The 16699-nt window shown below is 40.4% G+C and overlaps 2 protein-coding genes and 1 long non-coding RNA gene across 6 annotated transcripts in view; all 3 read right to left on the bottom strand.

Moving 5' to 3' along the window:
- LOC118392026 (uncharacterized) overlaps nt 1-8131 on the bottom strand; it is a 56307-nt gene extending 48176 nt beyond the window's left edge. For 2 of the 4 annotated variants that reach the window (XM_052459715.1, XM_052459713.1), the window contains exon 1: nt 7913-8128. In XM_052459715.1, the coding sequence (XP_052315675.1) occupies nt 7913-8066 (154 nt within the window). In that variant the 5' untranslated portion in view covers nt 8067-8128. Of the gene's footprint in view, nt 1-4942; nt 5330-6326; nt 6362-6572; nt 6705-6902; nt 7254-7390; nt 7754-7912 lie in introns of those variants that run through there. The other 2 variants (XM_035783644.2, XM_052459714.1) reach the window with 2 other exon arrangements.
- A 1355-nt stretch (nt 8132-9486) lies between these two features.
- On the bottom strand, nt 9487-11410 carry LOC118392031 (uncharacterized). The gene is made up of 6 exons (XM_035783648.2): nt 11329-11410; nt 10852-11193; nt 10292-10642; nt 10056-10184; nt 9898-9947; nt 9487-9781 (listed from the first exon to the last, which is right to left on the bottom strand). Exons 1-6 carry the CDS (start codon nt 11369-11371, stop codon nt 9665-9667), a joined length of 1032 nt encoding a protein of 343 aa, XP_035639541.2. The 5' UTR covers nt 11372-11410; the 3' UTR covers nt 9487-9664.
- A 2812-nt stretch (nt 11411-14222) lies between these two features.
- Nucleotides 14223-15314, bottom strand: LOC127906745 (uncharacterized). Its single transcript, XR_008062742.1, has 2 exons — nt 14960-15314; nt 14223-14810 (listed from the first exon to the last, which is right to left on the bottom strand). It is a non-coding gene; the product is annotated as an uncharacterized LOC127906745 (long non-coding RNA).
- Between the last annotated feature and the right edge of the window lie 1385 nt (nt 15315-16699).

The raw sequence follows: 16699 nt of genomic DNA, 5'->3' as shown, positions 1-16699 counted from the left end.
TTGTATTTAATACAATCAATTGCATTTTCTCTATTCCGCTCGGTCATCGCTCATCCGTATATTTATATGTATATATTCTTATTCCATCCCTTTACTTAGATTTGTGTGTATTAGGTACAGTAGTTGTTGTGAAATTGTTAGATTACTTGTTAGATATTGCTGCACTGTCAAAGCTAGAAGCACAAGCATTTCGCTACACTTACAATAACATCAGCTTACCATGTGTATGTGGCCAATGAAATGTGATTTGATTTGATGTGATTTGATTTCTAACTCCTCCTCTCTAACCACACCCTGTACCACTGAGCTGTGTGGCCTAACTACTTTGCAGAAGGCTACAGTAGGCCTAAGGTACAACTAACAAAGTAACACTACAGAGATTGTTTTATGTTTCAATAGATTTAACTTAACTACACAGATACAATACAGCAAGATTTAAACTTGTATTCTAAGATATGGCAAATCAATGTATTCAACTAATTGTCCTCCTCTTCCATCCTCCTCCACTTTATCATCTTGTAGCAGCATACACTACATGGGGGTCCAGCTCCTTCTCTCTTCTCCTCTCCATCATCCTCTTCTTGGATGTGAAATTCAGGGCGGCATAATTCAATGCATCTGGATCGTGGTTTTGTAGATTTGCAAACACCATGACATAACCAAGATATGTTATTTCCACGATTTCTGAACTGCTAATATTTCAGTATTTAATCATGCAGTATTTACCTGATCATTGTGTGATTGCCTTTGAGAACCAGGTCCTAAATATGATATAAAAGAGAGACGAGAGAACGGTGTAATGGATCATTCCATTCAGTGTACACACTGACTCGGATCATCAGTGTACAGTTTGTCATGGGAAAAACATCCACATTTGAAGTGTAGTTCACAGGTCCCATATTATCATGAAGTGGGTTCCTACCTGCGTTGTGTCTGTTTGAGTCTCGTCTGATCTTGATGACCAGGATGAGGATGACTATCAGTAGAACAGCAGTCACAACACCCAGGATATCAACCAGGGGAAGGAGGTACATGGTTCCATCATCATCCTCTCCTACTAGACTGATAGTTCCATTACAGTGTCCTATTAGATGACATTTTATTAAATCACTTGATGGTCCTTTAATGAAAGACTAAAAAAATGTTGCGTTATTGTTTCTTAATTATTCTTTTTTTTTTAAATCTACATGAGAAAGAAAGATAAACTCACTCTCTTTAGATGACTCTGGTAATTCCTCACCTCCATTGTACCCTATAACATTGAGATGAGTAAAAAATAAAGAAGTATTTTTCCTCAAAAATATAATATTAAAAAAAAGATGTCCACCAACGGTTTGCCTTTGTTTCATGATAACTCCTGACAAGGCTCTATAAACATGTTCAAATGTAACAAAAGACAGATAAAAAGCTGGACACTTAACCTGAATTCTTTCGAACTGTTGCATTGACAAAGAGCACGTGACTATGTGGATACAATCCACAGAAACACAGGCCACAATCAGTTATTTCAAATTCAGTGATTTTGAGAAAGATAGTGGTGTTGTTGCTGAACATTTCCAAATGGCTCCTTTGAAAACCATTGTGGAGATCAGGTGTTGAGTTAAAGCCGTACATAGACGAGATACACACAGGCTCTGATCCGTTGACTTGCTTGAACCATGCTGTGTGTCCCACAGCCGTTGTAAGATTGGAGCACTGCAAGGTGATGGTATCCCCAGTACGGACCTCCATAGTCTGACACTGAGAAACCAACACAGAGACCAAACCTGAAACACAAAGCACTAAGTCCTACATTAATGATTATAATCATTGATATCACATTTACATGTTAGAAATGAGGAAGAAGTGATGCACTGAACATTCTGGTTATACTTGATGGATGCAGTCAATCTTACTCTGTCTCCATTATAGATTTAACAGTAGCTTGCTTACTCAATTCATAGAGCAGTAGAGCTGGTAGGAAGGTTCTCACCATTCTGTGTGTAAATCTATTCTGCTCTGTCTGGTTGTGAGTCAGAGAACACCTCGTCATTCACGCTGAGATCACAGTGAGATCAAAAGGGATTTCATTGGTAGGGTGCGTGGTAGTTAGTATTGGACCATGATGTCTATTTGCGGAAAGCAAAATTGACACAGATGTTTTCTGTGGATTGTAAAAACAGAAATGTATCATATTTTTGTTGAATCAAAATGGAAATAGGTGTTTGGGTTCGGTTGGGTTCATATAGGTCAGTGTTTCAGAAAAAAACTGAAATAAAATGTACTAAATCGCTCTTGGCTCATAGAACTGGGGTTACGTCAGTAACCTCCTGTAGCCACGAGTTGCTGTTGTAATAAACAGAGCGGTTTCTGTTATCTTCTTACAAATGTGTGACAAACTATTATGACCCTATCACTGAAAGGTAATACTCTTCTGTTTCCCTTTACAATGCCCACAATCACCAATGACTCATTAGAACAGAGTGGACAAGACCAGGCACTAAATAAGATTGGGGGGAAAAAACATCATCAACGCCGACATTCTTTTCTTTATTGCCTGATGATCTTCTGAACTTCCCAATACCTTTCTGACGCATTTCAGTCACTTCAAACCTTACTTCCTTCAGATTGAAATACTGTCAAAAAATACTGTCAACAATTAAAAAATAAACATTGGCAGTTGATTGCATCACTTTTTTTTTACATGATGGGCCTCGTAAGATGTTGGATCTCAAAATGAGGTCGTAGGCCAAAAAGGTTTGGGAACAGCTGACATAGGTGTTTCAGTTTGTTGGGGTTCCTAGATGACCGCAAGGCTTCACCCTACAGATGGATTATACATGTTCAAATGAACTATTCACCAGCCTTAACCCTTAACCCCAGGCCTAGCCTAACTCTAACCTTTAACCTCAGCCCTAACCCTAGTCCTAGCTGTAACCCTAGCCTAATCCTAACCCTAAAATGTCTGAAGCTACAGCTACAAAGGTAGACAGGTCTCTTCAGGGGTTTTTGCGAGAAGGTAGCTGTTGTCCAGTATGGTGAGTGGGTGTGTGGAAAGGAAAGTAGTGGAAAGGAGTTGGTGTGTTGAAAGTTATCTGCTATAGATTAGACTGTTTTGATTGAGCTATGTTTTTTTTCTTCAGTTTCTTACCACGTAACTACAATACATTGAGCTACTGTGAGAGTTTGGAAGTCTGTTTTGAAACCAGAACATGACTCTGAGTCATATTTCACAAATAGTTTTGCACATATCCATTTTCATCATCATTGATGATGTTCCTTTTCCCCCAGTCTGAGTTAGTGCCTGGTCTTGTCCAGTCTGTTCTGACATCTGGGAATTGTAGAGGGAAACAAAAGATGCATATGTGTTCCTGAGAGTATTATCCTTCAGTGATGGGGGTCATAATATTTTGTAGTTTAAAGCATTCCAATGATAGAGTAACATTTGTACGAAGAAAACTGAAACCACTCTATTTATTACATCCGCATCTAGCGTTTGAGTTTGTAAAAGATCCGCCGCCCCTGTTTACATTTTACCCTAAAATGACATACCCAAATCTAACTGCCTGCAGAGTCAAGGTAGAAGACATTATCAGTTATCTTCCAGTAAATAGCTACTAAAACACAGGAGAAATGGACTAGGCAGTCTAGATATGCACATACAGTACAGTACTTAGTGAGATGCAGAATCACACAGAAATCAGAACCATGGACAGCCACATCATATTTAGCTTATGTTGATTGGACTAAATCGTTTTTGGTATATTTTAGTTGTCACTGTATTAGACTAAGCAGAGGTGATCAAATCTACTCAAATCAAGGTTTATTTGTCACATGTGCCGAATACAACAGGTAATACAACAACCTTACAGTGAAATGCTTACTTACAGGCTCTAACCAATAGTGCAATAAAGGTATTAGGTGAACAATAGGTAAGTAAAGAAATAAAACAACAGTAAAAAGACAGGCTATATACAGTAGCGAGGCTATAAAAGTAGCGAGGCTACATACAGACACCGGTTAGTCAGGCTGATTGAGGTAGTATGTACATGTAGATATGGTTAAAGTGGCTATGCATATATGATGAACAGAGAGTAGCAGTAGCGTAAAAGAGGGGTTGGCGGGTGGTGGGACACAATGCAGATATCCCAGTTAACCAATGTGCGGGAGCACTGGCTGCTCGGCCCAATTGAAGTAGTATATACATGAATGTATAGTTAAAGTGACTAGGCATACATGATAAACGGAGAGTAGCATCAGCGTAAAAGAGGGGTGGAGGGGGGGGGACACAATGCAAATAGTCCGGGTAGCCATTTTATTACCTGTTCAGGAGTCGTATGGCTTGGGGGTGAAATGTTGAAGTTGAAATGGTGCTGGAATGGTGGAGGCAGTTCCTGTTTTCATTGCGACTTGCGGTAACTCTCCGTGGTTCTAAATCAATAGTTGTTTCGTGGTCGGAAAATGTGAATTTATGCTGCCAATGTGTCCCCCTATTGTCTCGGCCGTTAGGCTTGTGTATCACGGTCTCAAGGCATATGAATTTATAGGTTATAGAGAAAACAATGCAATTATCACAACACATAGGTTGTAATATGGTTTGGCTTCCCCAGTATTTTTACCCATGCACCACTACTGCCTGGTAGGTGCGTAAACCGGCACTTCACTTCTTATAAAGCAAAGTGTATATCTATATGTGCGGTATGTGGAGTCAGAGAGATTCTCATGTTCTCTCCTGAAAAAATGTATTTGTATCTCTACGAGACTAAACATAATTAAATGAAGGTTAAATAAAAAATGCACCTCTTCTGTGATAAGAAATAGATGTGTGTTGGTGTTCCTCCATTTTTAGTGGTGTGATGGAGCCTGACACATATTCAGCTAAACTGATATTCCTTTTAATCATTTTGTATATTTGTATATGTGGTGGCAGAGATGTTCTGTAGACAGAGAATAGAGATGAACGGAGTGTATAAATGAATGGTTTATTATGTTAAAAATGCACAGTCATACAGCAAAAATGGGATTCTCTATCAGATGATTTCTTACAAACTGTCAAAAGTTATGGCTATTTAAGGCTGGACAGGATCATTATGTAAATCTAACAAAGACAGTGTTAAAGTTTTCTTTGTTGACTTGTAAATTACTAAGTAATTTAAGTTACTAAATAATAAAATGTTGCTTCTTGGTGTCTTTGTCACAGTGGTGATATATTTCACTGCTGCTGAAGGTATCTGACATCAGAGTACACTGCATCCTCTCTGCTGGTCTTCTCTCTCACTGTTCTAGAGGAGGACTTCTTCTTGGGGGTGAAACTGACAGCTGCATAGTTCAACACGTCACTGTCTTGATTCTGAGGGGGGTGGAGCCATGAGAAAATACATTATGATGACAGCATGATCTACTATATAATGTTTCTATTCTCCTGTGGAAGAAAACACTGTACACCCACTACAATGACCTGACAGCCAGTGGAACAGTGACAGACAGAAGTTCAATGATCACGAAGATAAGTAGGCTATATCTAGTACAGTGACCTATTGCTTCCGAGAAAGCTTATGTTACGCGGAGTGGAACAGGGGAAACCAAGAGCAGACTCAGATGAGGAGACGGGGATGAAGCAACCAAGGCATTTATTGAAACACAGGGGGGAGATGGAGTGCAGGTCAGGGGAGACTCAGTCGGGTTCTGAAACCAGGTGCGGCGGCTGAGGCTGGAGCGGGAGGGGTTGAGACAGGGTAAGCAGGTCTGGGGTGGAATTCAAGGGAGTAGTAGAGTGGGAAATCAAGGACAGAGAAGCAGGATAACGAGACATGGGACAGGAGACAGGGACCAGAGTCAGATCGGGCAGAATAGGCAGAGATTACAATCTGGCAGTATGGAAGTGGCAGGGCTGCGTATTTGTAGAGGTCTTGATTATGGAACAGGTTGCAGCTGGTGGGGATCTGCTCTGACTCCAGTATACCTGTCTACGCCAACACAATCACACACACACAGAGAGAGTGAGAGAGAGTGAGAGAGAGCGAGAGCGAGAGCGAGAGAGAGAGAGAGAGAGAGAGAGAGAGAGAGAGAGAGAGAGAGAGAGAGAGAGAGAGAGAGAGAGAGAGAGAGAGAGAGAGAGAGAGAGAGAGAGAGAGAGAGAGAGAGAGAGAGAGAGAGAGAGTACTGGAGGAGTGGCGGCAGGTCAAGGAGACACAGGATGAGCAGTAGAGGGCATTGCAGGAGCAGATGTGACAGCTTAATAACATAAAAAGCACTAATAAGCTGAATACTAGCTGTAAAGAAAGTTAGATGGCAGTTTCTTGAAAATACATCAAATATACTATATTTATAAATGTTGTAAAATTTACCTGATTGCCCTGGGACGATGGGACACCTGTCCTCCCTTCAAAGAGATTGAAATAGAGGAAGATTTTATAAGCAATTATTTTATATGACAATCTATCTCTTTTAAACTCATGTAGTTAATTAACCATGCTTATACGTTGTCATTTAACTGATATTTACAGAATGTACATTGCATAGAGATGCATGAAACTTTAGATACATCACCTATAACATTATATACATTGGATACATTACATATAACGTAATACCTCTGCTGTCTCTGTTCAGAGTCTTGCACAGCGCCCAGACAAGTAGAAGGGTCACTATCCCCAGAAGGATATTGGAGACGACCAAGGCCAGAACAGTAGGAGTCAGATGAAATGGAGGATGATAATCTGGAACTGTGGAAAGGGTATCAGAGAATTCATATTGTATTCATGAGCGCTTAGGAAGATCACCAAACAGTAAAGTATGCCATCAAAAGCTGATGGTGATATTGTATAGCTTGTTGAGACAAATGTATGGGATCATTTGGAGGTAGGCTGTTTGCACAAATATACTGTATTGTTGGGGATATTTACAGATTAAATGAGATTTACCTTGAATGTCCAGCTTGGTCCCGTTCCCAAACAGTATCTCCCCACATGAGGCCACAGCACAGTAGTAAGTCCCAGCATCAGAGAGGCTGAGGTTCCTCTTGGGGAGGTTGTAGACACAGCTCTGTGTAGGAGACCCAGTCTCAGGGCTCTTCCCACACTGATCATTCCTGTCTACATGCGAGTAAAGGATACCTGGAAGGGATTCTCCTGAGCCATGTCTGAACCAATAGACCCTGTGGTCTCCTACATAGGTCTCAGTGTGTATTGTACAGTTCAGTGTCACAGAGTCTCCTGGCTGGACTGACTCAGAGACAGGCTGCTGGAGCACAGTCATGTTTCTGGACCCTGATCCTGACAAGAAGATCAATAAACCCATTGAATCTCTAGAATATTACTGTAGACATTTTCCAATTCAACATCTCATCTGAATAAGATAATACCTCATATTTACACTGCATATATGTAAATTAAGTTATACAAAAATGTACCTTTTACTATGAGAATGGCTCCTTCTCCGAACTCCATCTTGCTTCCATAAGCGCTTCCGCAGTAGTATGTGCCTGAATCAGAGAGCTGCATGTCTGAGATCTTTAGGTGGTTCTTTTCTTGGCCGTTTTCCACTGAGAAGCGAGGGTTATCCTTAAACTCATGGTAAAAGGTTGCGTTCCTGTCAAACTTATAGACAGTTGAGAAGAGTTGAAGCTTATCTCCAAAGGGTTGCTTGTACCAGGAGAAATACATGTCCATGTGGTCTTTATAGAAGCAGTGCACAATCACTGTGTCTCCAACGTTGGCTGATATGAGACCACTGTCCTGAAGTATGGATGAGGATTCAGTACCAGTTACCACATCTATTAAGGAACATGAACAATATAGTATATTTGCTGTTACATACCCCAAACACAACTTAGAATATTCAAAGTGTCTGTAAAGTATTACATGTGATATCTCAAGCATCCAAATCAAGGGCGAACATGTCAAAAGCAGAGAAATATAAAAGTTGGACTTACCCATCTCTACAAGAAGTGGAAATATCAGACACAGTGTGAACCTCTTTGCAGTTGTCATCCTCCTCACAACTTGTCTTGAGTGGAAAAAGTCCACCAATGTAGACAACACTTCAACAATGGAGTTACAGGTGATTGGTCGAACTGGACGCATCATTTTTGTTGACGCCTTATTCCGTTACGACAATCTTCTTCACATTGTCCAGAGTCACAGAGTCTCCTGGCTGGACTGAATCAGACACAGAAAGATTTTATTATAGGTATATTCATATCCTGATATATTCCGGACAAATTTAGGTATTAATCATTCAAGTTTGGAATCCCGTATTCTTATATCACTACAGATACTGTTGTCTACGTCAAGAGTCTGATAGTTGTGAACTTCACCTCACTTAAAAAATATCTATGGAAAACAATCTCTAATTTAAGACATTCAGTTGGACAGAAATCTGTGAATAAACACTAAGGTAATTATTTGGTAATTTCACCTAGAGCTGTAGTTCTTAGTCAAACACAACACCGTTTTAACAATGAAGAAAACCATCATGGCAAGGGATTCTATCCCTCCTCAATAAGGGATTCTATCCCTTCCCATGATTTTGTTATTGAGGAGGCAGATTCCTCTAGGCCTATAGGTCATAATACTTAATTGTTAAAACGGTGTTGTGTTTGACTAAGAACTACAGCTCTAGGTGAAAGGATCGAATAAATACCTTATTGTGTTTTTTCACAGATTTCAGTCAGCTATGTATAGATAAGATGCCTCATCAAAAGAGTTGGTTTACTGTTGTTAAATGGTCAAATTGAAGAGCAAGTAGTATAGCCTACAGTATCGGAGAGCTAAGAGTTCTGAGACATCCGGCTGAAAACCACAGAGAGAGAGAGAGAGAGAGAGAGAGAGAGAGAGAGAGAGAGAGAGAGAGAGAGAGAGAGAGAGAGAGAGAGAGAGAGAGAGAGAGAGAGAGAGAGAGAGAGAGAGAGAGAGAGAGAGAGAGAGTAGAGGGTCCTGTGTACAAAACTAGCAGGCTCTAACAAAGCGCAGATACATCCTCACCTTGTGGTCATCACAGACTGCAGACAATGTAAATAGGTTGCTGTGTGTTTGAGGGCATGTTAGTGGCACGAGAAGAGATTAAAAAACGGTTTAACACTACTATTAAAGCAGCAATATGTAACTTTTTGGGCGACCTGACCAAATTCCCATAGAAATGTGAGTTATAGATCTTTCCTTCTCATTGAAAGCAAGTCTAAGAAGCATTAGATCTATTCTAGGCGCTCTAGTTCTAAGCTTCCTGTTCTTAAGTTTAGTTTTTGCATCTTTTACTTTCGGTTTTGTAAACTAGTTTATAACAGCTGAAAATACAATATTATTGCTTATTGAAAAGATATTTCACAGTGGTTTAGATGGTACAATGATTCTCTACACATTGGTTGTTTTGTCACATAAACTGAAATTAGGTGAACTATTGGAATTTTAGCAACCAGGAAATGGCATAGTGATTTCTGCATATTGCACCTTTAAAGATCCTGAGTTTGGCCTTAATAAATACATTCAACTTCCTTTGTCTTGACTGCTGTTAAATGCTTTATTCATCTTGTCACAAGCAAGTCCATTTAAAATGAGTTTGGCAGAGAAGCAATGCACTTAATTCAAGAAGCTACAGTAATTATGTGTTACAGTAATTCAGATAATAATGTTAATAAAGGGAGAGTTGATAAAAAGAGAATTTATTGGACTGTTTCATTCATCCAGTTCTACTGTCTGATCCCAGCATACACCACTGTCTCCATGTGACCTCTCTGTCTTCTAGACCTGTTCTTCTTGTTGCTCAGATTCAGAGCTACGTAATGGAGACTGTCTCCATCTTGGTTCTGTGAGAATCAATTATAAAGGTGGGAGGGGGAAATAATAACATATGTTATTATTTAACATAAACATGTCCATACATATTTTTATGGTAATACAAAATGTAAGGAATTCTACTTACCCCTGCATCTGTAGAAGAGACTACTGGACATGGTGTCAGAGAGACGGATCCTGAAAAGAAACACCTCAAAGATAAAGATGCAACTCCTTCTTCCCATGCAGATACATCTGTAGACGGTAATGTTAAAGAAGAGCAACTTCTAAAAGGTTGTCACTTACCTCTGCACTGCAGACACTTTCTCTGGTTCATCTTGTACATGATGCAAGCAAGGACAATGATCAGGATTAACAAAAAAGCCAATCCTACACCCAAGCAGTACACCAAGAGAAGAAGATCTGCCCTATTGCCTGTGGACATTCAAACATTGATAAAGGACCTTCAGAACAGCAAGGCAATGTATATTCCACACAGTAGATCAGTAAAATATAATTAAGATACAAGCCGTATCACCTACCTTGAATGTCCAGCTTGGTCCCGTTCCCAAACAGTATCTCCCCACATGAGGCCACAGCACAGTAGTAAGTCCCAGCATCAGTGAGGCTTAGGTTCCTCTTGGGGAGGTTGAAGACACAGCTCTGTGTAGGAGACACAGTCTCAGATCTCTTCTCACACTGATCACTCCTGTCTCCATGGGTGTAAATGATTCCTGGAAGGGATTCTCCTGAGCCATGTCTGAACCAATAGACACTGTGTTCTCCTACACAGGTCTGAGTGGGTATTGTACAGTTCAGAGTCACAGAGTCTCCTGGCTGGACTGACTCAGACACAGGCTGCTGGAGCACAGTCATGTTTCTGGACCCTGAACCTGACAAGAATGTTTATAAGTCAGTACAACTGTCTGCAATGTTGTGTCCCAAGTTAACATTGTTGAAATCACACACAGTCATATCTGATTATGCAAATACAGCATAATTAAGCCATTGTATCCAAAACGTAATGTGGAAAAATCCCTTAACATTATAAGTGCAGAAAATGAGTTACTATTTCATTTGTTTGTAAATTCAGATGTTGTACCTTTCACAGTGAGAATGACTCCTGCTCCAAACTCCACCTGGTTGGCATACGAGTTCCCACAGTAATATGTGGCTGAATCAGAGAGCTGCATGTCTGAGATCTTTAGGTGATTCATTCCTTCACCGCTTTGCACTGAGAAGCGAGTGTTACCCTTAAATTCGTGGTAAAATGTTGCATTCTTGTTATACTTGTAAAAGGTTGATAAGAGTTGAGGATTGTCACCCATTGTTTGCTTGTACCACATAAAGTACCGTGCCATGTTGCCTTTATAGAAGCAGTGCAAAGTCACAGTCTCTCCAACATTGGCTGTAACAAGATGAATTTCCGAGGATTGTGCAGCAGCTAAAATACACACAGAGACATAATCCATTACTTACACAAGTCCTTTATATGCCAAAAAAAAGAATTGATGAATTGCATCAATTAAGTACCTGAGTATACATCCCTTAAGCAGAGAAATATCAAAGTTGGACTTACCCATCTCTACAAGAAGTGCCAGTATCAGACACAGTGCAATCATTGAAGATGTCCTCTTCACAACCTGTGTGTTGAGTGGAAAAAGTCCACCTACTGTATGTAGACAACACTTCAACTATGGGGTTATTGGTGATTGGTCGAACTGGACGCGTCATTTTTGTTAACATCTTATTCAGCCAACCATGGTCTTCGTAACTGAAAATCACTAAATTAATCCATGCAAAGTGAACCAATGCTTACTGTGTAGGATATTATGTAGAGGGTGGGTGAAGCATATACACTTTGCGGTGTCTAGATGATAAATATATATTTGCTAAATTGTTTAGTTTGCTATTTAGGCACCAACTGAATCAAAGATGTCCAATACCGATGCAGAGTTTAAAGAGAATAAATGTATGTCCTTCATTAAAGTGGGTTGAAAATATAATGTTATCTGGTAACTATGCAGTACATTTTAAATAAATACATTACACATCATTTACCTCCATGCTCTTGGTATCAAACGTGTGCTTTAAATAGATTTATCCCCACCCCATGCAACAGCTACAGGCAGTACTCGTGATGACCTATAGGGGGGACTGTTATTCATAGAACATATCCTGATATGTACAGTAGTGGCCAAAAGTTTGAGAATGACACAAATATACATTTTCACAAAGTTTGCTGCTTCAGTGTCTTTAGATATTTTTGTCAGATGTTACTATGGGATACTGATGTATAATTACAAGCATTTCATAAGTGTCAAAGGCTTTTATTGACAATTACATGAAGTTGATGCAAAGAGTTCATATTTGCAGTGTTGACCCTTCATTTTCAAGACCTCTGCAATCCCCCCTGGCATGCTGTCAATTAATTTCTGGGCCACATCCTGACTGATGGCAGCCAATTGTTGCAAAATCAATGCTTGGAGTTTGTCAGGTTTGTCCACCCGACTCTTGAGGATTGACCACAAGTTCTCAATGGAATTAAGGTCTGGGGAGTTTCTTGCTAAAAATATTGATGTTTTGTTCCCCGAGCCACTTAGTTATCACTTTTGCCTTATGGCAAGGTGCTCCATCATGCTGGAAAAGGCCATTTTCGTCACCAAACTGTTCCTGGATGGTTGAGAGAAGTTGCTCTCGGAGGATGTGTTCGTACCATTCTTTATTCATGGTTGTGTTGTTAGGCAAATTTGTGAGTGAGCCCACTCCCTTGGCTGAGAAGCAACGCCACGCATGAATGGTCTCAGGATGCTTTACTGTTGGCATGACACAGTAGCGCATCACACAGATGGTAGCGCTCACCTTGTCTTCTCCGTACAATCTTTTTTCCAGATGCCCCAAACAATTTGAAAGGGGATTCATCAGAGAAAAGGACTTTAGCCCAGTCTTCAGCAGTCCAATCCCTGTACCTTTTGCAGAATATCAGTCTGTCCCTGATGTTCTTCCTGGAGAGAAGTGGCTTCTTTGCTGCCCTTCTTGACACCAGGCCATCCTCCAAAACTCTTCACCTCGCTGTGCATGCAGATTCACTCACACCTGCCTGCTGCCATTCCTGAGCAAGCTCTGTACTGGTGGTGCCCCGATCCCGCAGCTGAATCAACTTTAGAAGACGGTCCTGGCGCTTGCCTGACTTTCTTGGGCGCCCTGAAGCCTTCTTCAGAATAATTGAACCGCGCTCCTTGAAGTTCTTGATGATCCGATAAATGGTTGATTTAGGTGCAATCTTACTGGTAGCAATACTCTTGCCTGTGAAGCGATTTTTGTGCAATGCAATGATGACGGCACGTGTTTCCTTGCAGGTAACCATGACTGACAGAAGAACAATGATTCCAAGCACCACCCTCCTTTTGAAGCTTCCAATCTGTTATTCAAACTCAATCAGCATGACAGAGTGATCTCCAACCTTGTCCTCGTCAACACTCACGTCTGTGTTAACGAGAGAATCACTGACATGATGTAAGCCCTTCCTTTTGTGTCAGGGCTGAAATGCAGTGGAAATGTTTTGGGAGGATTCAGTTCATTTGCATGGCAAAGAGGGATTTTGTAATTAATTGAAATTCATCTGATCACTCTTCATAACATTCTGGAGAATATGCAAATTGCCATCATACAAACCGAGGCAGCAGACTTGGTGAAAATTTATATTTGTGTCATTCTCAAAACTTTTTGCCACAACTGTACAGTGAACAGGGGTGAAGCATTACTGTGAGGGTATGTGGAGGAAACACCTACAGAATGAAAGTCAGTGTTATCCCTGTCATTCATGTGCTAACTCAAATGTAGGCTACTAGTTGAGAGTTTAGTAGGGGTGTACCTCGGTGGTTAGGCCTCTTCACTGTAGCCTAGTTTACATTGATACAATTTCTTCTTTAAACTCTGTAAACAAATGATTGTAGTTTGAATGAATTAAACCTATGATCTTGTACGTGACAAGATATAGGCTACATGACATACAGTATATATGTGGACTGTGTTGCTAATTGTCATGGTTGTGAACAACAATGAAAGAATGAGAGAAAACAGTGACACCACATAGACATCCTGCTGAAAACCACATAGAGACACAGAGTGTGTAAAAGGCCAGCAGGCCTGTCCAAAGCGTAGAGACGGCCTTGTTTTGTGTTCACAGCAGACCACAGAGTGCAGGTACCTGTGAACATCTCGCTGTGTGGGTGTATGCATGGGTGGGTTTAGCATTTATCAGTAGGTTGTGTCTGCAGAAGCCCTCTGCACACATTCATACAGACATACTTTATGTACAGAACACAGGAGAAGGAACATGTCTATTTTAGTCAGTATCAGTTGTTTAATGGACATTTATTGATGCTAAAAGTAGCAACATATGCAGGGATTTCAGAAGAGCAATTTACTCTACTGACATACACTACCAGTCAAAGGTTTGCACACACGCACTCATTCAAGGGTTTTTCTTTATTTTTACTATTTTCTACATTGGAGAATAATAGTGAACACATAAAACATTGAAATAACACATATGGAATCATATAGTAACCAAAATATTTTAGATTCTTCAAAGTAGCCACCCTTTGCCTTGATGACAGCTTGGCACACTATTGGCATACTCTCAACCAGCTTCACCTGGAATGATATTCCAACTGTCTTGAAGGAGTTCCCACATATGTTGAGCACTTGTTGGATGCTTTTCCTTCACTCTGCAGTTCTTATGAATGTCCAGCTTGGTCCTGTTCCCAAACAGTATCTCCCCACAGCACAGTAGTATGTCCCAGCATCAGAGAGGCTGAGGATCCTCTTGGGGTGGTTGTAGACACAGCTCTGTGTAGGAGACCCAGCCTCAGAGATCTTCTCACACTGATCACTCCTGTCTCCATGGGTGTAAGTGATTCATGAGCAGGATTCTCCTGAGCCATGTCTGAACCAATAGACACTGTTATCCTACACAGGTCTCAGTGTGTATTGTACAGTTCAGAGTCACAAAGTCTCCTGGCTGCTGTACAATAGACATACTCTTGGACTCTAAATCTGAAAAGAGTGACTTATTAATATCATGGTCTATAAATTGTATTGTCCTGCTTAGATTTATTACAATTACAATACACAATTTATAATGTGTATTTAGAATATCATGGATGAAAAATTAATATCCAAAATATAGAACTGAGTTAGGTTACCTTTGACTTTGTCCATTTAAATAGCAGCAGAGTAGTATGTAGCTGAGTCCCCTAACTGACTAGTTAAATAAAGGTTAAATAAAAATAAATAAACTGTGTCTTCGATATGGTCAGGTTAAAGCTGTCAACTCCTCTCTTCACACTCAGACGTTTAGTCCCACTGAAGTCCTTGGTAAAGTTAGATCACTTTTCCATTTGTTTGAGACTTAGAAACATCATCAACAGGGACACCATCTTTGAATAGATCATCTTGAGTGAAGTAAGTCTACCCATGTATACAACACTTCAACAAAGGGCTAATGGGTGATTGGTTGAACTGGACCCAATCTTCTTTGTTGACGCCTCATTCAGACAACCATGGTCTTGTGGTCTATTGCACCATACAGAGTCACACAGTCTACTGGCTGGACTCACTGAGATACAGGAAGCTGTAGAATGCAAGTAACTGTCTTGAAGATTTTACTTGTTTGGTGTGTGGTAGCAGAATCAGAATTAGTTCGGTAACATAGATAATTAAAATGTTTTATCTTATTTATTGTCATTAGAATGTCTTCTTTTTGAATAATACTGTTGGCAGTTTGCAGTTATCCCTTCTCTGCTTGGGCTCAGTTACTTGGGGCCCAGAGTGGGGAGAGGTCAGCTTTGTCTTATCTGTGAATGTGTCTGTAACTATTCCTAAACCATGTGAAGGGATGGCGTGATTAATGGGGAACCAGTTAGTTGGCTCCACAATGTCTGTGTGCCAGTCACTCCCCTCTGTGAGCTTGTCCAGGAGGGGTTGTATTTAAGATGGGAGTATCTATAATTGACCATTGATATATGCCATTAGATGAGGTAATGTTTTGGTCCTAAGTGGTACCAAGAACGAGATAGGAACTTCCTTTAGGAGACCAAACTGAATGATAATTTATAGCTAATGCTGTCTGGCTATGGGATACTCCTCTCTCAAGTAACATCTTTCTTTGTGTAATGTTCTTGTAGATCTGTTATTCGTCATGTGAGTTGAGATGGGTGTGTCTTGGCTATAAATGATACTAAGAACTGTTTTGTAAGCACTCTCAGGGAATTCATTTATAGACACTGAATTGATCTGAGAGTCACAGGGCTATGGTGAAGCTCATATATAATTAAAGATGGGACTTTATAATATACTCTGACTTGTGTGTTGTTTGCTCTCTCATGATTTGGTAATACAGGAAATTTCCACGACAGGTGGTTTGTGGGTTTCTCACCTCTTTGGATAACCCTGGTTCAAAATATTAGACTATTTTATTTCTCACCTCTTTAGAGAAACCTGGGTCAAAATAGTAGGCTATTTGTTTTCTCACCTGTCTGAACAGCCCTGGGTCAAAATAGTAGGCTATTTGTTTTCTCACCTGTCTGGACAGCCCTGGGTCAAAATAGTAGGCTATTTGTTTTCTCGCCTGTCTGGACAACCCTGGGTCAAAATAGTAGGCTATTTGTTTTCTCACCTGTCTGGACAGCCCTGGGTCAAAATAGTAGGCTATTTGTTTTCTCACCTGTCTGGACAGCCCTGGGTCAAAATAGTAGGCTATTTGTTTTCTCACCTGTCTGGACAGCCCTGGGTCAAAATAGTAGGCTATTTGTTTTCTCGCCTGTCTGGACAGCCCTGGGTCAAAATAGTAGGCTATTTGTTTTCTCACCTGTCTGGACAGCCCTGGGTCAAAATAGTAGGCTATTTGTTTTTTCACCCTTACTTTAGTTACACTCTATTAAATG

This window comes from Oncorhynchus keta, chromosome 13 (genome assembly GCF_023373465.1).
Source record: "Oncorhynchus keta strain PuntledgeMale-10-30-2019 chromosome 13, Oket_V2, whole genome shotgun sequence".
NCBI classification, from domain to species: Eukaryota; Metazoa; Chordata; class Actinopteri; order Salmoniformes; family Salmonidae; genus Oncorhynchus; species Oncorhynchus keta.
Note: the sequence above shows the minus strand (reverse complement) of the source record. Positions and strands in the feature narration are given on the sequence as shown.

Bases quoted from the DNA above. Each gene is read 5' to 3' on its own strand.
- LOC118392031 (XM_035783648.2), bottom strand. From the start codon at position 11,371: ATGATTGCACTGTGTCTGATACTGGCACTTCTTGTAGAGATGG. The intron at 11,194-11,328 runs GTAAGTCCAACT...TGTGTATTTTAG, and splicing joins GGCACTTCTTGTAGAGATGG to CTGCTGCACAATCCTCGGAA. The intron at 9,948-10,055 runs GTAAGTGACAAC...GTTTCTTTTCAG, and splicing joins AAAGTGTCTGCAGTGCAGAG to GATCCGTCTCTCTGACACCA.